The following is a 22054-nucleotide window of genomic DNA, read 5'->3' on the forward strand; positions in this document are numbered from 1 at the left end:
CAGTTTGTAGACAACCCACAGGTATGGGTTTTATTTAAATACAGTAGCAAAACATTGACTAGGGGACCGTTCATAATTTATGGCTTGATGGTTGATGATGATGGTTTTAAAGGGGTCAGCAATTTTGTACACACGCGTGCCACAAGGGGGATCAGCAATTTTACGTACATAAAAATATGTTTTATAATTATACTTGAGAAATTATGGGAAGGGGAGAGTCACTGATTTTGTACATGACATGCAGGGGTCCATTAATTTCTACATAAATTTTAGGAAGTCATTCACATTGTACATGCTTCTTCATAAAATTATCACCACCTCCCCCTAGCCATAAATTGTGAACGGTCCCTTGAAGAATTTGTTTCTGGTATTGTTTCACCTTCAGAATACAGATCTATAGAAGTACACTTGATACTGATGTACCTTGTGACCTTCCCTGTATCTAAAGAATGTGACCTAAGTGTAAACAGACTGGCCTAAGGCTATATTGACCCCAGTTAGATACCCTTGTGAATCCAGCACACTTAGAGGCTAGAAACAGTGTTAGTATTAAGGGAATCATGACATTCTAGGAAATGTAGTTTCACAAGCATAGTGATGTAACTTAGTTAGTACATGAACAGTAAACATAGCCATACAGATGAAAACAGCTGTGAGAAAGTCACTTCCTTGATCTATAGTTTGAATTTGAATATTTGAGAATGAAAAGTAATTTTAAAGAGTATTCCTTGCATGTCTAACAATTTTTTCAATTTAAGTCCAGCATGTATTTTCCTTTTGTTTTTACAACGAATTTGAATTAGAGTTAAAGAGACAATTTGAGGAGTAAATTGTATTTGGTTGAAAATATTCATTTCCTTCCTTGACATGTTTTTGTTTGTGTTTATTGAAGCGTAACAGGTGTTACTTTGAAAGTAAACCATAATTATCACTAACCTCAAGATTTTAATTTTGCCATTTGCCACTTGGTATGTGTGTGAAGAATATTAATGAAAGTGAAATAGCATGGCCAAACATGGGCAGTGAGTTCACCTGTTCCATAAAGGAGACAATGATTAGAAGTATTTGCTTTTGGTAGTGATGTTGAATAAATAGCTTATTATGACATGATAAACTTTGTACTAAAACTATGCATTTTGTTTTTATATGATTTAACATGCTGCAACCTTGATTGAATTGAAATGAATCTGGACAGACAAAAGTAACCGATGTTTACTGAGGAAAGACCAACCATCCATGTATGGCAGATATAGGAGGTTTGTCTACTTATTCATCTATTTCCTTATTTCATACAAAATTTTGTAAGTCCCTCAATACTTACTGAGTTTGCATTGAGGAGCAGGATAGGACCCAGTATATCGTGTCTCATGTAGATCCTAGGGCAGAATGGGACCCCTGTATGTGCTTGTTTCATATAGATCCTAGGGTAGAATAGGACCCCAGTACTTGCTTGTTTCATGTAGATCCTAGGGCAGAATGGGACCCCCTGTATGTGCTCTTTTCATGTAGATCCTAGGGCAGCATAGGACCCCTCACGTGCTTGTTTCATGTAAGTCCTAAGGGCAGAATAGGACCCCAGCACGCTTGTTTTTAGTAGATGCTAGGGTGGAATAAGACCCTGTATGTGCTTGTTTCATGTAGATCCTAGGACAGAACAGGACCCCAATGCGTGCTTGTTTCATGTAGAATCATAGGGCAGAATAGGACCCCAGTACGCTTGTTTCATGTAGATGCTAGGGCGAATAGAACCCCAGTCGTGCGCTTGTTTCATGTAGATCCTAGGGCACAATAGGACACCTGTATGTGCTTGTTTCATGTAGGTCCTAGGGCAGAATAGGACCCCAGTACATGCTTGTTTCATGTAGATACTAGGGGCCCGAATAGAACCCCAGTAATTAAGCTTTTGTTTCATGTTGATCCTAGGGCACAATAGGACCCCAGTACATGCTTGTTTCATGTAGATTCTTGGGCAGAATAGGACCCTGTATGTGCTTGTTTCATGTAGATGCTAAGGGGCACAATAGGACCCCCTGTATGTGCTTGTTTCATGTAGATGCTAGGGCAGAATAGGACACCTGTACGTGCTTGTTTCATGTGAAGTCCTAGGGCAGAATAGGACCCATGTATGTGCCTTGTTTCATGTATGGTCCTAGGGCACAATAGGACCCCTCGTACATGCTTGTTTCATGTAGATGCTAGGGCACAATAGGACCCCTGTATGTGCTTGTTTCATGTAGATGCTAGGGCAGAATAGGACCCCGTACATGCTTGTTTTCATGTGAGTCCTAGGGCAGAATAGGACCCCTGTATGTGCTTGTTTCATGTAGATCCTAGAGCACAATAGGACCCTTGTATGTGTTTGTTTCATGTAGAATCCTGAAAGGCACAATATGACCCCAGCATGTGCTTGCTTCATGTAGATGCTAGGAAGTGAATAGGACCCCAGTATGTGCTTGTTTCATGTAGATCCCAGGGGAAATAGGACCCCCAGTACGTGTTTGTTTCAATTAGATCCAGGTCTTGGGAATAAGACCCCAGTATGTGCTTGTTTAATGTAGATCCTAGGGCAGAATAAGACCCCTGTAATGTGCTTTGTTTCATATAGATTCTTGGGCAGAATAGGACCCCCTGTATGTGCTTGTTTCCATGTAAGTCCTAGGGCAGAATAGGACCCAGTCGTGCTTGTTTTAGTAGATGCTAGGGCACAATAGGACCCCTGTATGTGCTTGTTTCATGTAGATCCTAGGGACCAATAGGACTCCAGTACGTACTTGTTTCATGTAGATCCTAGGGCAGAATAGGACCCCTGTATGTGCCTACTGTTTCATGTAGATCCTAGGGCACAATAGGACACCAGTATGTGCTTGTTTCATGTAGATCCTAGGGCACAATGGGACCCCTGTATGTGCTTGTTTCATGTAAGATCCAATAATAGCGGAATATGACCCTGTATGTGCTTGTTTCATGTAGATCCTAGGGCGGATAGGGACCCCAGTAAGTGCTTGTTTCATGTAGATCCTAGGGCGGATCACGGACCCCAAGTAAGTGCTTTGTTCATGTAGATCCTAGGGCGGATGAGGATCCCAGTAAGTGCTTGTTTTCATGTAAGATCCTAGGGCGGATGAGGACCCCAGTAAGTACTTGTTTCATGTACATCCTAGGGCGGATGAGGACCCCAGTAAGTGCTTGTTTCATGTACATCCTAGGGCGGATGAGGGACCCCAGTAAGTGCTTGTTTCATGTAGACTCCGTTGCCCAGTACACACATGCTTTATCAGTGTATGATAGAAAGTGTGCTCCAAAGTACAAAGGGGATGTGAGGTAACCTAGTGGTTAAAGCGTTCGTTCGTCACACCGAAGACCCGGGTTCGGTTCCCCACATGGGTGCAATGTGTGAAGCTCATGTTTTGGTGATATTGCTGGAATATTGCTAAAAGCTGCGTAAAACTATTCTTACTCTTTTGTCAATATTTTGCATCCAGGAAACATGTGTTATGTGTGTCAGTGCTTGTGCTGTCAAAGCCACTGATACCTGAAACTAAATTGATAGGTTACATTTAGCTGACATACTGTTACATGCAACATGAAACAACATTGTCCCACCTCACTACAGGATTAAGACTAGACGTGAAACATTCAGCATGACACTTTCTACTCATTCTAGTTACCTTATTTGGATTGAATCCCATCTAGGATTCGAACCCATACTCTCAGATTCCGTCCCGTAATCGCCACCACACAAAGTCAGCGATGACGCCATGACTGATTTATCTGGAAACAGCTTTTACACGTGTTTCTGTATGTGTGGGTTCTACATACACACACATGACTGCCAATCTTTACAACTATACTATTCACACTTCGCTAAGGATCAAATCATGATTCAACAGAAAACTATGATGTGGGGTCACATTTGGTTTAAATATCTAAGCTTATGTAAGCATCGATCCTAGGTTTCAGTATGTCATTTCATCTTGTGGATCCCATACCTGCTATATTGACAGGTGTTATGTACTTTGTCAATGACTTGTTCCATAATGTGCAAAATGTTTGATTGGTGCCATGAAAGCCTTTTTATGGTTTCTCATGTATCAAGTGCATAAGGTTGGATTAAAGTGGCTGTTTGCCTAAAGAGGTGTTTCCATATCATTATTTATCCAGTTTTAAATGGATACAATTTCAAAATATAATTCTACGTTTAAGTAAAGTTGTGAATTTTGTGATCCTTAGCAAAGTGTGAGAAGTTTATATGGAAGATGGATCGGCTCTGTCGAGCCTCATACTCGGTTTCAAATGTTTCTTCACTTGAGTGAAATTAGGTCTTAAATATCGGTTATTTTAGTTTTCGGAATTACATTATGTTAAATTGAGGTGTAAAAATAATGGACATTTTACTCCTTTGTATGTTTCACTATCGTCAGTATATACCACAGATAGTATTGTTCTCGCCAATCTCACATGATATAATTACCATTCCCGATATATGATATCTACGGTCACACTCAGCTGAGAATCAATATATATATCGATTGTAGATCCTGCTTATGAAGACCAATTGCCTACCTGTTCAAATAACAAAATGGTACATTAAGATATAACATTGGTCACCGCTGTTAATCCCTACCGCTTTGTGTTCATATTCAAGTTTGCTTGAGTTGATCGGACATCGCTATTCACAAAAGGTGCTAAGGTCACTATTAATACCAATTTTCAAGGGCTTTGCACAGTGCTTTGCGTTGTTTGTGTTTTGGTAAGTGCATTTTCATTTGTCATTAGGAGTGTTATGGGGAGTAGAGGTATTACTGAATAAGGACTTAGGTACACGTGGCTGGATTACTTTGTAGCGTGACCTGTATACAGATGGTCAACACTATGCAGGTGTTCAGCTGCTGACCAGTTATGTAGTGACCTTGTGTTTTCATTTGTTGATGGGGGTGGGGGTTTGGGGGCTGGGAGTTAGCCTAGTGATTAAAGCGTTGCCTCTTTGGGCTTATGACTGCATCTCACTGCAAACGTTCAGTCCGGGACAGTGTACATAGTCACTTAAAAAGTGCTTCTACAGATATCAGGGCGGTGGGTAGCCTAGTGGTTACAGCGTTCGCTCGTCACGCTGAAGACCCGGGTTCGATTCCCATGTGCACAATGTGTGAAGCCCATTTCTGGTGTTCCAAGCCGTGATATTCCTGGAATATTGCTAAAGCGGCGTAACACCATACTCGTCCACTCACTCATTTGTGGATGAGCTGGTTATGTACCCTTGTGGTCAAAGGGACATGTGTATCCTAATCACAATGAATGTGTACGTGTGTCTGTGTGCTCATTTGGGCACTCACTCATTCACCCTAACAACTCTATAGCCTCACATTTGTGTTTCGCCATTCTGTTGTCCTCCCTCGGAACAGAGATGACACCAGTGAGTGAGTGAGTGAGTTTAGGTTTACGCCGCACTCAGCAATATTCCAGCTATATGGCGGCGGTCTGTAAATAATCCAGTCTGGACCAGACAATCCAGTGATCAACAGCATGAGCATCGATCTGCGCAATTGGGAACCGATGACATGTGTCAACCAAGTCAGCGAAACTGACCAATTCGATCCCGTTAGTCGCCTCTTACGACAAGATAGTCGCCTTTATGGCAAGCACATGGGTTGCTGAAGACCTATTCTACCCCGGATCTTCACGGGTCGATGACACCAGTGATGTTACAATGGTTGATGTGCCGGAATGTGGATACAAGTGGGATACAAACTTCTACCAAATCAAGCTTATTACATCTGATTACTGTCGACTACCACTTTTTTTCCAATTTTGAAAAACAACAGCATTTGCACGGACAGAGATCTAAATCCAGAACCAAGAATTGGTTGATGGCTTGTTGACAGACCAGGACCTGACACTCTAGAAAACAGCGATAGCGGAAATAGATGTATTGAACTGCAAATGTGACTAAGGGACCGTTCATAATTAATGAGGGGCGTTGGGGAAGTCTAGTGGTTAAAGCTTTGGCTCGTCACGCCGAAGACCTGGGTTCGAATCCCCACATGGGTACAATGAGTGAAGCCCATTTCTGGTATCCACCACCGTGATATTGCTGGAATATTGCTAAGAGCGGCGTAAAACCAAACTCAGTCAGTCATAATTAATGACTAGGGGGGTATTGATGACAAGTTTTGTGAAGAAGCCTGTACAATGTGAATGACCCTCCCTAAAATTTATGTACAAAGTAAGTGCATGTCATGTACAGAATCAATGACGGCCCCCTAGTACATGTGTACAAAATTGATGACCCCTCCCAGAACAACATGGGTGACAAACAAAACTCCACCGCCACCCCAGCCCCACAACCCTTTAAAGTTATCATCATCCCCACGTTCTAGATGTTGCCTGGATACACATAGGGCTGGTGTCTTAGAATGTTTAGATTCCCTGTGGGTTATCTTGCCAGGCCCCGGAAGGTTTGTAATAACCAATCTGCCATTCTGTGTGACATGGGTTATACGACGTGCACTAGATCGACGAGACGAGACGAGGTGACCCATGATCTTGTGTTAAATGTTGTCTCTCCTGTGTGCTGCTGTCTGTATGCCCTGTATGTCAACTATTGATGCCCGGTGACGTACACAATCAGAACATCGCATGTAATCTCACTAGAGCTTACTTCCTCTTACAAATAAATACGAAATGTAATTGCCTGTCTTTAGATATCATACTATAGGGAAGATTAGCTTCCCTGCGGTAATGCGTTGTTTCAACTCTACCACCGTTTCTTATCATTCTTCCGCCATGTTGCAGTATTGCTAATGTGGTGTACGTCCAAATCACACTCTCGCGCCGTCACCAGCCACGTCAAACTGAGACATCACCACCTTTCATCCCTATCTGTATCATTATCTGCCTTCACCAGCGTGGATGTTGATGTGTCGGACAAACAACATTTGTTCTCCCAACATTAAGGACTCTGCTTGATCGTATGGTGCCAGTCCATGGGGTGGAGACGGTAAACTCAGTCCAAAGTTTCAATGGAGGCATTACCTGATTTAGGGTTAAAACTGTACTGCTGGGTGTTTTGTACGTCATCAAATGAATGTTTATTGCAAGGATTGTTTTCCTGGCCGGAGGTAAGTCCTCCTTAAAACAGACACGCCAACGTATCACTGACTGACTGACTGACTCAATCACTCACCCACTCCAGACACGCCAACGTATCACTCACTCACCAACTCAGACACGCCAACGTATCACTCACTTACCAACTTAGACACGCCAACGTATTTCTCACTCCACTCACTCCAGACACGCCAACGCACCTCTTACTGACTGACTGACTGACTGACTCAGTCAATCACTCGCTCAAACACGCCAACGCATCAGCCACTCCAGACACGCCAACGTATCACTCACTCCTCCAGAAACGCCAACGTATCACCCTCTCAGACACGCCAACGTATCACCCACTCAGACACGCCAACGTATCACTCCTCCTTACCCACTCCAGACACGCCAACGTATCACTCCACTCACTCACCCACTCAGACACCCCAATGTATCACTGACTCATTCAGAAACGCCAACGTATCACTGACTCACTCAACCACTCACCAACGTATCAATCAATCACTCACTCCACATACAAGGTTCTTTTGACTGTGGTTGGAAATCAACAAAACAACCCGGTGATCTATCCGACCGTCCATCCATAAGCAACATGGCATGCTCGTGTTGTCCACGGAGATTGTACACGTCCAAGACCTACATCGATGGGTCCCCACATACAATAACTATCTCTGTGAAATCGATTTCTTCTTACCGCTGAATGACCCGTCACTGACCGTACAAGCATTACCCAGGCCGACCTCTGAAGCGATAGACATGTATGTGTGTTAATAGTATGATGTAACGTTTTTTCCGTTTGTTTGTAGACATTGATAAATATAATTATAGTTTCAACGGTGTATTACCTATCTGTTCATTCGAAGACGAACTCATTATCATGTGTATATCTGAGGATTCTTATTCAGCCACATGTATTAACATCACAGAAATATGGAAATCGTCAAAGTAAATGCTCTGAAAGTTATCAGAAGTTTCAAACTGAAAGATAATTGCATATCTTCTTTCATTCTTTTCAATCCTGGCACTTAAATACAAATAATAACGCAGTGGAATTAGAATGTCAAACATGATTTTCAACCATGTAGAACACCATACAAGGCTTTCAACCTTGATCATATCCAAAAATATTTACATCATAAAAATAAAACAACAACAATATTTTCTGGACTCGTCAGACCGCAATGTTGACGAAAGGTGCCTTTAATATCATGAGTACACCTCATCCGCTCATCTAACTGTATGTGTTACTTATAAAAGTATACATTGATATACGTATTGTTTACCTTAAAAGTTGCATGTTGTTTTAGTCCTGTGTACATACCAACATGCCTGCTATATATTAACATGCTTTCTTTGGTACTGAGAACCCGCAGTATCATTGGTCACTTGGTTGACTTTCTCTAAAATTTCTAACCCTTGAAGATCCGGGTTAGAATTGATCTTCAGTAACCCATGCTTGTCGTAAGAGGCGACTAATGGGATCGGGTGGTCAGGCTCGCTGACTTGGTTGACACATGTCATCGGTTCCCAATTGCGCAAATCGATGCTCTTGCTGTTGATGACTGGATTGTCTGGTCCAGACACGATTTACAGACCCGCCGCCATACAGCTGGAATATTGCTGAGTGCGGCGTAAAACTAAACTCACTCTCTCACTCACTCTAAAATGTCCCGCGCATCGGCGCGTTGCCATAAATCCTGTTCGACTTTGTTGGCATGGAGTCTAGTTCTATGTGCCCCTCAGTTGCATAAAACACACTGAAAAGTGTTTTCGGGCTCGTCGCTTGTAATCATAAGAGACTTGTTGAAATTACCTTTCTTTCAGATCATATTTGAGAAAAGGGGCCGAGGTGTTTTAGCCAAACGTATATTTTTCAGCATGTTTACTGCTCCTGCTTGCCATTTTGATGACCTGTTCATCCACACCGGACACGTTTACTTGAGGGCATGTTTGTGTTTCCGTAGAGATACGATTGTATGCACTGCAGCTTTCTTCACTGTAGGGCTTTACCGCCACGCAACATATGCGCCATGCATTTATAAAGCTTGGTTTCCCTGAGTACGTATGGTGTGCGTAATTGTGTGATGAGTAGTGCGTATTACGTGTGCGTAGTTACCAATTCCAGCCAATGTACGTGTATAAAGGCTATGTGATGCGTTAAATAAAGTCTTCTTTTCCTTGAGATCGTATTGATCGCAATTGTTGTCTACAATGTTGTATTTCTCATAGAACTCTAAGAACTTAACATGATGAAGATATATATGTATTCAAATGCCAGTCCTTTCTTGTTTATCGTTTTCCTGAAGTTTCGTCGTAATTGCGTTCTAAATATTGCTTATCTTCGTAACATCCTTGTGGTCCTTCCTGGAAGCATTGTAGATGGCTGGATTGGTCAAGAAGTATCTCGGGTACCGAATTCCTTGACATTTGCAACTTGTATTGTGCAATGAAACCACGCGTCATTGGGGAAAACCCCTTGGGAAATAGATGTATTTGTAAAGTGGACCATGAGGCAATACATGAAAAATTTAGACAACTCAGCGCGATCTAAAGGATTTTATGTCGTTTCAGTATAATACTCGTTTTGGCCTGAACGAGACAGAAAGTAATGCATTATTGACGTGCTTGTTGGTAATGGATTACTTCTCACTGAAGCACATACCGTACTAATAACAGCCCACGTTAGGAAAGATGGTGTTACCGTACGCTCTAGTCCGAACATAATTCAGTATCAGCAGACACAAGGTACATGGCACTACTGGTGGCTGGGGAACTACTTAGACGTGGGGCCTGTCAAGATCCGGGTTAGAACCGGTCTTCAGTAACCCATGCTTGTCTTAAGTGGCCACTTGGTTGACACATGTCATAGTATCCCAATCGTGTAGATTGATGCACACGATGTTGATCACAGTATTGTGGTCCAGACTCGATTATTTGGTATAATACACCTACACATATTCCCAATTTTCAACCTTCCTGTGATACACCTACATATCTTCCCAGTTTTTCAACCCTCGTGTAATACACCTACACATCTTCCCAGTTTTCAGCCCTCCTGTGATACACCTACATATCTTCCCAGTTTTCAACCCTCGTGTGATACACCTACACATTTTCCAACTTTTCAACCATCGTGTGATACACCTACATATCGTCCCCAGTTTTCAACCATCCTGTGATACACCTACACATCTTTCCAAGTTTTCAACCATCCTGTGATACACCTACACATCTTCCCAGTTTTCAACTCCTGTGATACACCTACACATCTTCCCAGTTTTCAACCCTCCTGTGATACACCTACACATCTTCCCAGTTTTCAACCCTCGTGTGATACACCTACACATCTTCCCAGTTTTCAACCCTCCTGTGATACACCTACATATCTTCCCAGTTTTCAACCCTCGTGTGATACACCTACACATCTTCCCAGTTTTCAACCATCCTGTGATACACCTACACATCTTCCCAGTTTTCAACCCTCCTGTGATACACCTACATATCTTCCCAGTTTTCAACCCTCGTGTGATACACCTACATATCTTCCCAGTTTTCAACCTTCCTGTGATACACCTACACATCTTCCCAGTTTTCAACCCTCCTGTGATACACCTACATATCTTCCCAGTTTCTTTCAACCATCCTGTGATACACCTACACATCTTCCAAGTTTTCAACCCTCCTGTGATACACCTACACATCTTCCCAGTTTTCAACCTTCCTCTGATAAACCTACACATATCTTCCCAGTTTTCAACCCTCATGTGATACACCTACATATCTTCCCAGTTTTCAGCATTCCTGTGATACACCTACACATCTTCCCAGTTTTCAACCTTCCTCTGATAAACCTACATATCTTCCCAGTTTTCAACCCTCATGTGATACACCTACACATATCTTCCCAGTTTTCAGCATTCCTGTGATACACCCATATATATTCCCAGTTTTCAAACCTCCTGTGATACACTAGCTATATTCCCAGTTTTCAACCTTCCTGTGACACACCTACATATATTCACAGTTTTCAACCCTCCTGTGATACACTAGCTATATTCCCAGTTTTCAACCTTCGTGTGATACGCGTACATATATCAGTCCCAGTTTTCAACCCTCCTGTGATACACCTACATATATTCCCAGTTTCCAACCTTCCTGTGATACACTAGCTATATTCCCAGTTTTCAACCCTCCTGTGATACACTTGCACATCTTCCCAGTTTTCAACCCTCCTGTGATACACCTTCATTTATTCCCAGTTTTCAACCCTCGTGTGATACACCTAAATATATTTCCAGCTTTCAACCCTCGTGTGATACACCTACAGATATTTCCACCTTTCAACCCTCGTGTGATACACAGAGAATGCTAAACGATGTCCCGTGTAATACCATATTTATGAAACGATTGAATGGTTTGGTAACGAGCGTAAGCGTGGAAATAAACATTGTAGATTTATTAAACAGTGATCTTTTCTCAACGGGGCAGTAATAAATCTATATATATTTCCAGCTTTCAACCCTCGTGTGATACACCTTTATATTTCCAGCTTTCAACCCTCGTCAGATACACCAACATAAATTCAGAGCATTCAACCAAGGGATAATACACATACATATATTCTCAGCTTTCTCCCAAACCATGTCTCCCCCGAGATAGACTGTCTAGTTTCGTCTTCCCCGTCCAGCAGACAACGCAGCGTCACATTGACCTCCCTTAAACACCTCTCCGAGAACTGAGCTTTCTCCGAAAATCCATCTATTTATAGGTACACGTCAAGCAGGCGATTTCTGCAGATGGTACACTGAGCGTCACAAGAAAGTATCCGCGGTAAGTGTAATTTCTCCTCATACAACCCAAACATGTCTTATATCCAGCTCTGGAAATTAAGCGACTTGATAGTCCCGGTAAAGAAACCCGTGAAGATCTGGGTTAGAATTGGTCTTCAGTAACCCATGCCTGTCGTAAAGGCGACTAACGGGATCGGGTGGTCAGGCTTGCTGAAAAGCCTGGATTGTCTGGTCCAGATTCGATTATTGACCGTCGCCATATAACTGAAGTAATGCTGAGTGCGGCGTTAAACAACAAACAAACACAACAGTGACGCTGAAGTGGTGTTCGTACAACAGTACAACAGTATAAAACGGAAGTGGTTGTGTCTAAAATTAGTAACAGCGACTGTGTCTGTGTTCAGGGAGATTGCTCAGTGTTCACTCTCATGTATCGTGGTCGAACGTGACCCGTTGCCCCACGTTAGGTGAGGTGAGGTGAAATTGGGTTTTACGTCGTGCTTGAGAATATTTCGCTCATAGGACGACGTGCATGCGTGTGTATGTGTGCGGCTGTGCGGCTGCTTGTACTAGACCAGACTTCAAGCTGGTTTTATAGTGCTAACCCACTGAGATACCATGCCGCAGTGAAGCATGAATACCCCACACAGACACATTATACTGACTCCGAGCCGACCTGTCCTTGTTGTACCCATTAATGCCGATGCCAGGCAGGGACCAACAAGTACCATATTTTAACGTCTTTTGGTATGACGCGGTCGGGGATCGAACCCGCGACCTTCCGCTCTCCGGGCGGACGCTCTAACCACTACTACACGGAGGCGGTTCAAACCCACGTGAATTTGAACTATATTCTTGTGGCCCATGTTTTGATTTCAGTCGAACGTATTCAACAAAGAAATTCGCCAACCATGGACAACATTTACCCAATGAGGCATAAAAGGAAAAGCGTTGTCTACATCATCAATAACTTCATCTTTGGAAAACAAGAAAGAAAGGGAAGCGTCGTTGACGAAAAGAACTTAACCAAAACGTTTACAAATTTATCATTCGATGTACAGGCATTCAAAAATCAGACAGGAGCAGAGATGGTGAATCTGTTGGAAAACGGTAATATTTTGTTCATAAAAATAGAAGAAAACTTTTAATATGTTCAGGTTAACACTACACTACACACGTTTAATGTTCTGTAAAATTACTTTTCTGAGGACGAAAATAATTGTTTGGCACCCCACTCATCTGAAGAACTGACTAAAGAAATTTACTGTTTTAAACTATAATCTTAAAATAAGTAGGGGAACCTGAACTGTCAGTTTGGTTTGGAAGTATAAGCGTTAACATAATTTTCAAAGACAGACATATTATGAACGCACCACCATTTCTCTTTATCACCACCTCTAAACACAACGCTTTGGATGTACGTGCACAACGCAGTAGCCCCATACACGTGCGTGTGGTGTCCTTTTTGATTTGGCGGTTTTCAAGCAGACCATTAAATTTGACAATCATCTTGCATCACACAAAGTTAATGTTTGTTTCTAGTCGGGGGTTGTTTTGGGGTTTTTTAAAATGAAAATCACATCCATGCAAATTTTACGCCATACACCAATTATCTTTCAATGACTGTACACACAGCTGTGGCCATAAGGAAGTGCAAGTGGTGATGCACTCTCAAAATATTAATTATTATCATATCAACATTGATTGACTCCGATATATTCCGATAATATAATTTGTTCAATCGTAAAATACAAATGAAGTTCCCCAACTTTCTTTAAGAGTATATGACCCATGCAGGGGACTGTCACTGACATGATATTTTGGTTTCGTGTTGATTCCCAATTTGGAGCAGTAGGTTAACTCGAAATCAGTAAAAGACTGACTGACTGAGTTTGTTTTACGCCACTTTTAAGCAATATTCCAGCAACATCACGGCGGGGACACAGAAATGGGCTTCACACATTGTACCCATGTGGGATTCGAACCCGGGTCTTCGGCGTGACGAGCCAACGCTTTAACCACTAGGCTACCCACCGCCCGGAAATCAGTAAAAGAACAAACAACAACAAATTTATATGATGTAACCAAGGGCTGTGTTATTGTGTTTCCCTACATGTATGAGGTCAGGTGAAATTGGGTTTAACGTCGTGCTTGAGAATATTTCGCTCATAGGACGACGTGCATGCGTGTGTATGTGTATGTGCGGCTGCTTGTACTAGCCCAGACTTAAGCTGGTTTCATAGTGCTAGCCCATTGAGATACCACGCCGCAGTGAAGCATGAATACCCCACTCAGACACATTATACTGACTCCGAGCCGACCAGTCCTTGTTGTACCCATTAATGCCGAGCGCCAGGCAGGGACCAACAAGTACCATACTTTAACGTCTTTTGGCATGACGCGGTCGGGGATCGAACCCGCGACCTTCCGCTGTCCGGGCGGACGCTCTAACCACTACACCACGGAGGCGGTCCTTACATATATGAATGAATGATACATATATAAATAGGTGAATTACAATGGCAATACAAAATAGAGTGACAATACAGATTCCATGACAATATGATATAAAAGCAGTGGTAACAGTGTAACAGTGTAAGCTCGCTGTAGCAGTGGTCAAGCTCGCTGTAACAGTGTAACGCTGTAACAGTGGCCAAGCTCTCTGTAACAGTGGTCAAGCTCGCTGTAACAGTGGTCAAGCTCGCTGTAACAGTGGTCAAGCTCGCTGTAACAGTGGTCAAGCTCGCTGTAACAGTGATCAAGTTCGCTGTAACAGTGGTCAAGTTCGCTGTAACAGTGGTCAAGTTCGCTGTAACAGTGATCAAGCTCTGCTGTAACAGTGGTCAAGTTCGCTGTAACAGTGGTCAAGTTCGCTGTAACAGTGGTCAAGTTCGCTGTAACAGTGATCAAGCTCGCTGTAACAGTGGTCAAGTTCGCTGTAACAGTGGTCAAGCTCGCTGTAACAGTGATCAAGCTCGCTGTAACAGTGGTCAAGTTCGCTGTAACAGTGGTAGCGCTGTTACAGTGTGGTCAAGCTCGCTGTAACAGCGCTGTAACAGTGGTCAAGTTCGCTGTAACAGTGGTCAAGTTCGCTGTTACAGTGGTCAAGCTCCCTGTAACAGTGGTCAAGGTTCGCTGTTACAGTGGTCAAGTTCGCTGTAACAGTGGTCAAGTTTCGCTGTTACAGTGGTAACGCTGTAACTGGTAACAGTGGTCAAACTTCCAATGCTGAAAGCCTGTAACAGGCTAAATAAATCAGGGTTAATAGTGATCTTCCCACTTATAATAAGAGATTTAATGTGAGACTACAAAACACAAATTGTGCTTTATATACGTATATACGTACAAAAGTACGTACGTATGTACATGCATGCGCGCGCACACACACACACACACACACACACTCACCTTTAGCATTATTTCAGCAATATCACGCGGGGACACCAGCAATGGGCTTCACACATTGTACCCATGTGGGGAATCGAACCCCGGTCTTTGGCGAAGGCTTTAACCACGAGGCTACCCCACCGCCCCAGAAACAATGTAGTACACTTTGCAACACTGTGTTAGAATGTTAATAAACACTGAGCATAATATTCGAAAACAATTCATTCTCTAAAATCAACAATAAAACAGCTTATGTAAATACGTCAGTCACTTCGTGTAGAGATCTGAAACATATTTGTATTCCAGTTTCCCGAGATATTCACGAGGACACCGATTGTTTTGCCTGTGTGATCCTGTCCCACGGAGAGGAGGACAAGGTCCAAGGCACTGATGGCCCTATTGAGATCACAAAACTCTTGGCTCCATTCAAAGGAGACCGATGTCCGGCTCTGGCCGGAAAACCGAAACTATTCTTCATTCAGGTATGTATCATGTTGTGTAGTGCTGGGCCCCTATCAATAAAGTGATGGTAGGGCTATGACCATCTTAACTGTCGTAAGTCTATGTTAAGGGAGTTACGATCACCTTTGAGCTAAAATCACTTTGTGGAACTTGGTCCAGTGTGTACGAAACAAGCGTAGCGCTACGACTGTCGTAAGTCTATGTTAAGGGAGTTACGATCACCTTTGAGCTAAAATCACTTTGTGGAACTTGGTCCCCAGTGTGTACGAAACAAGCGTAGCGCTACGACTGTCGTAAGTCTATGTTAAGGGAGTTACGATCACCTTTGAGCTAAAATCACTTTGTGGAACTTGGTCCAGTGTGTACGAAACAAGCGTAGCGCTACGACTGTCGTAAGTCTATGTTAAGGGAGTTACGATCACCTTTGAGCTAAAATCACTTTGTGGAACTTGGTCCAGTGTGTACGAAACAAGCGTAGCGCTACGACTGTCGTAAGTCTATGTTAAGGGAGTTACGATCACCTTTGAGCTAAAATCACTTTGTGGAACTTGGTCCAGTGTGTACGAAACAAGCGTAGCGCTACCACTGTCGTAAGTCTATGTTAAGGGAGTTACGATCACCTTTGAGCTAAAAATCACTTTGTGGAACTTGGTCCAGTGTGTACGAAACAAGCGTAGCGCCACGACTGTCGTAAGTCTATGTTAAGGGAGTTACGATCACCTTTGAGCTAAAATCACCTTGTGGAACTTGGTCCAGTGTGTACGAAACAAGCGTAGCGCTACGACTGTCGTGAGTCTATGTTAAGGGAGTTACGATCACCTTTGAAATAAAATCACCTTTGTGGAACTTGGCCCAGTGTGTACGAAACAAGCGTCGCACTGCGACTGTCGTAAGTCTATGTTAAGGAGTAACGATCACCTTTGAGCTAAAATCACCTTGTGGAACTTGGTCCAGTGTGTACGAAACAAGCGTCGCCCTACGACTGTCGTAAGTCTATGTTAAGGGAGTTACGATCACCTTTGAGCTAAAATCACCTTGTGGAACTTGGTCCAGTGTGTACGAAACAAGCGTAGCGCTACGACTGTCGTAAGTCTATGTTAAGAGAGTTGCGATCACCTTTGAGCTAAAATCACCTTGTGGAACTTTGCCCAGTGTGTACGAAACCAGCGTAGCGCCAATGACTATCATAAGTCTATGTTAAGGGAGTTACGATCACCTTTGAGCTAAGATCGCTTTGTACATCAGCACCCAGAACCAGAAGTGTCTACACAATACCTTATAAACGTTTGACAGTTTCATGGAAAACTGGGCGAGGTCGGTTGAGGTTACTATTTTTCCAAAGGGACGTATCAAAGCCTTTTAATGTTTGCTCCTTGTTCCAAAGCTGTACTGAATGCCAAGTCCTTTAAAAGAGGAAAGTCTAGATAAGCGAACAGTGGACGCCAGTCTGTTATTTTTTTAAATTTTCATTTAAACTATTGCATAAATTATTACTTTAGAGACTTGTGTATGTCTAATAAGAAAGTGAAGCGAAGACCTACCAATCTGGAGATGATGGTGGTAAATATCAATGGTGTCTCTTATTTAGGCATGTCGCGGGAAACAGTTTGATGATGGTGCTGATGCTCTGGCTATAAAGGGGATGGGTCCGAGGATGAGGAAGAAGCCATGGACGAGGAGGATGAACCAGTGATCTTCAGGATACCGAGAGATGCTGATTTCCTCATTGCTTACGCTAGTGTCAGAGGTGAGTGGTCAAACACCCTGTACCACAACACTAAACATATGACGTTGTTATATATACATGTTTTGTTCAGAATATATTTCATGTTTAAACAGGACCGGTGAAGATCTTGCTTAGAATTGGTCTTCAGTAACCCATGCTTGTCGTAAGAGGCGACTAACGGGATCGGGTGGTCAGGCTTGCTGACTTGGTTGACTCATGTCATCCCCAACTGCGCAGATCGATGTTCATGCTGTTGATCACTGGATTGTCTGGTCCAGACTCGATTATTTACAGACCACCGCCATATAGCTGGAATATTGCTGAATGCGGCGTAAAACTAAAGTCACTCACTCATACTTAAACAGGGGCGGTGGGTCATCCTAGTGGTTAAAGCTTTCGCTCGTCATGCGAAAGCCCGGGTTCGATTCCCCACATGGGTACAATGTGTGAAGCCCATTTCTGGTGTCCCCGGCCGTGATATTGCTGGAATATTGCTAAAAGCGGCGTAACACCGTACTCACTCATACTTAAACACACAAACGAAATTATACTGGTATCAGAAATACAAACACAGCTGGGTCGAAGTTAAAGGACTTCGTCGTCACCACAACACAAGTCTGTACAATACAAGTACAAGAAATACGCAGGTAACAAGCTCTTCGAGATATCAAAGTTAAACGGATGTACGGCAGTACATCTTAATGCTAATAGGGCTTTAATTTGCAAGGAGGTAAAGGCTGTCACTGAATGAATCTATACAATGTATGTCAGAGGTTTGGAATCATGACTAAAACAGCATTATAGCATGAATATCCAGCATTATAATCTAAACAAGGTGTCATACAGTGTCAGGGTCGTGTGTATTACATACGAATATCCAGTATTATAATCTATACAAGGTGTCATAAGCTGTCAGGGTCCAGTGTGTAACATACGAATATCCAGCATTATAATCTATACAAGGTGTCATAAGCTGTCAGGATCCAGTGTGTAGCATACGAATATCAAGCATCATAATCTATACAAGGTGTCATAACAGGGTCGTCATACAAATATCGTGTCATAAGCATACGATAGTGTATATCCAGTATTATAGTCTATACAAGGTGTCATAAGGTATCAGGATAGTGTGTACATACGAATATCCAGCATTATAATCTATACAAGGTGTCATAAGCTGTCAGGGTCCAGTGTGTAACATACGAATATCCAGCATTATAATCTATACACGGTGTCATAAGGTGACAGGGTCGTGTGTGTAACATACGAATATCTAGTACTATAGTCTATACAAGATGTCATAAGGTGTCAGGATAGTGTGTATTACATACGAATATCCAGTGTTATAATCTATACAAGGTGTCAGGGTCGTGTGTGTAACATACGAATATCCAACAACATAGATACAAGGTGTCAAATGGGGCGGTGGGGTAGCTTAGTGGTTAAAGCGTTGGCTCACGCCGAAGACCCAGGCTCGAATCCCCACATGGGTACACATTGTGTGAAGCCCATTTTCTGGTGTCCCCTGCCGTGATGTTGCTGGAATATTGCTAAAAGCGGCGTAAAACCAAACTCAGTCAGTCAGTCAGACAAGGTGTCAAAAGGTGTCAGAGTCGTGTTTATAACATACAACATAGAAATACAAGGTGTCATAAGGTGTCAGGGTCATCGCTGTAACTGACCAATATCTATGATTACTATCTACACAAGGTTTCAGGACCATGTCTTTAGTATGCCAATATTCCGTATTAAAGATCTGAAATGTGCTAATGTATCATTCAGGTTCTCGGTCTATAAATGTGTTATATTCGTATCCGTATATTCACAGGATTTTTTGCATGGCGGAATGAAAATAATGGCGCCTGGTTCATACAGGCGTTGTGCAAGGTTCTAGAGGAGCACGGCAAGACCCTTGACCTGATGACCATGATGACCCGTGTCAATCACACAGTGGCCTTCGATTATACTTCTAAGGGCAGAATTAAGGAGAAGAAACAGATTCCTTTGTATAACGTCCATGTTGACCAAGGATGTCTACTTTCGGAAGACATGAACAAGGGAAAACGTTATACTCCATCGCCATGTGTTGATGGGATAACTTTGTACCAGGTGCCCTTTTATATTGTTGAAATAAACATTTATATCACCGATGTAAACCATTTTTTAGCCAGCAGCAGTCAGCACAATATCCATATTAATTCCGTGAATGTGTGGGTATAACCCTTTGGTTATAGATAAGTCAGGTGCGTTCATGCCCAGTTATAACTTGTATAACAGCGCCAAAATTACTATAATTTTCTTCAAGTTTTAATCAATTTTAAACATGTTCTTTTACGTATAAGACAAAATATTATGGATGTCAACTTCGTCTTTATTGTATACACAACGATTCTGGGCTATTGCTTGCCCCTTCGTCAGGTGAATGACCCTTAGTAAGGGTTGTGCCTCTCAAGAACCTCATGTTCGTTTACATTCTCAATCCAGTTAACTCACATAGTTTTCAGGACCTGCATCATTATTCTCAGCCCTATAACAGTCAAGCTGTAGCAACCGGTCAGTCGACTCCGGTATGTGATAACATGTTAGGCCACTACCCTGTGTCTTCCGAAACACTGGTCACTTATCGTTGCAGGGGCCGCCATATAGCTGGAATATTGCTGAGTGCGGCGTAAAACTAAACTGACTAAAACTATCGTTGCAGGGGCACTGACAATCTGGACACGGTTGACCAACCTAAAATAATTAACATAAGAAACTAACACGAACTGAAACATTCCTACTGTATTCATGTTCTCCAGTTAGCTAACTTTCACTGTTACTGCTGCTTTGCCTGAGATCCTCTTTGTTTGTGTTTGAAGGTAAGTCACTTTTACTTGTTACCTTGTCATTTGGTTAAATTGGCTTAAAGTCCTTCTAACCTTGCTACTCTACTTGAACAATTAAATCATCCTACTTTAATCTAAAATGCTGTTCGAATTTACCGTTCGGTCGCTATGTGTTAATTTCATGTAGCTTAAAAATACTGAGTAAAACTGAAAACTTGACACTTGGGATTTTGGACTAGGTTTTTAATATTAGGTTTAAGACAATAGTTGTAGTTGTATACTGTGCGCAGAACATCTGGACATCAAAGGAAAACAAAAAACAAGTCTCGTCGAAACTCTTTAACAACGATAACGTTCATGATGTCAAGGTACCCTCCAAAATGAAGTTCACAGCGTGGAGAACAATTCGATTGAGGTCTTTAGTAAGGGTTGTGGCCTCCTCTAGCGTCTCCTACAGCCAGACAACGTCTCCTCGTGGATCTTAGAACGTTAGTAAACACACCCCGAGGAAGACGTTGCCATTGTTCAACAAGGTGACGTTGAAGATCTAGCAACGTCTTTGGTGGATTGTCTTGCTGACGAGCACGTCGATCCAGTTCGTCCCAGATGTGTTGGATAGGATTGAAGTCGGGGCTACACGACAGCCAATCCAGAACTTGAATACCGGGATTTCGTAGAAAATTCTGTGTAAGAACTGACGTATGCGGTCTAGCTGTGTGTTGATGGAACGTCAGTCCAGAGACATGTCTCTGTGTTAATGGAAGCAGGACAGATTGCAAAACCTGATCCCTTTACTGGGTAGCATTTAAGTTCCCTCGAATGACAACAAGGGGACAACGTCAGTGTGCGCAAAATACTTCCCATACCATCACGCTGTCCCCACCAAATCCGCCCACTTCACGGACGCAGACTTGAGCGTGACGTTCACCTCGCCTGCAGTACACTCGGGCCCTGTCGTTGGTTAATCTCAGTGTGAATCAGTGAAGACAACCGCATTCCATTGCCTTTGTTGGAACCTTATGTCTTGTGGCCCACACCAGTCGGTTGCGATGATGAAGAGGCGTTAAAATTGGTCCAAGCGATTTCGGACAGTTTGCGCAGTTATCCTTCCACCAAACATCTCTCTACTTGAAGATGACGTTATCGTATTGCTTGATCTTCCCACATGTGACGCTTCCGGCCTCGGGCGGTCGGCAACAGTTCCTGTTTGATGCACTCTCAAGATTAAAAATAGTTTGTCGTGAGTAATTAAAGGCTCTTGCAACAGTGACCACAGACCGACCAGCATCAAACCTCCACATGTCGTTCTTGATTTTGAAGGCGTGGCATTTCCAAACAAAGATTAAAATGAAAACTTTAATGTCGAAATTTATCAAATAGGTTATGAATAATTGAGAATCCCAGATAGGAAAACAGTAGTTTCATAGGCCACCATTAATGTACCAGACGCCTAAATATTTCAGTTGAAATACAACGTTTGCTTTTCTTACTGGAGCTTATAGGAAATGCCAGCGTGACGTCATTGTTTTGATCACGTGGCCTACCCTATAACTTCCGGTAGGCAGAAAGGTGTCAAAATAACAATAAATGCCCAACGTGTATAACATTTACAACTTGTTACAAGTATCTGTATTTTTATCTCTGTCGTCTCTCTTGTCATATTGTTTTGTAATTTCAATGCGAATATTTTCTGCACCAATGTATCTATTAACAAATGACAAGGTAACAAGTAAAAGTGACTTACCTTCAAA

The 22054-nt window shown here is 42.5% G+C and overlaps 1 protein-coding gene across 1 annotated transcript; it reads left to right on the forward strand.

The window, feature by feature from the left end:
- Nucleotides 1–11842: 11842 nt before the first annotated feature.
- Nucleotides 11843–20522, forward strand: LOC124277156 (caspase-7-like). Its single transcript, XM_046712810.1, is given in 7 exon segments — nucleotides 11843–11943; nucleotides 12783–13013; nucleotides 15597–15772; nucleotides 17341–17389; nucleotides 17392–17499; nucleotides 19307–19482; nucleotides 19484–20522. Coding segments are annotated over 6 exon segments (756 nt in total). The 5' UTR covers nucleotides 11843–11943; nucleotides 12783–12814; the 3' UTR covers nucleotides 19532–20522.
- Nucleotides 20523–22054: the final 1532 nt, after the last annotated feature.

The sequence above is a fragment of the Haliotis rubra genome, unplaced genomic scaffold (genome assembly GCF_003918875.1).
Source record: "Haliotis rubra isolate DU_JTF1 unplaced genomic scaffold, ASM391887v1 Scf219, whole genome shotgun sequence".
NCBI classification, from domain to species: Eukaryota; Metazoa; Mollusca; class Gastropoda; order Lepetellida; family Haliotidae; genus Haliotis; species Haliotis rubra.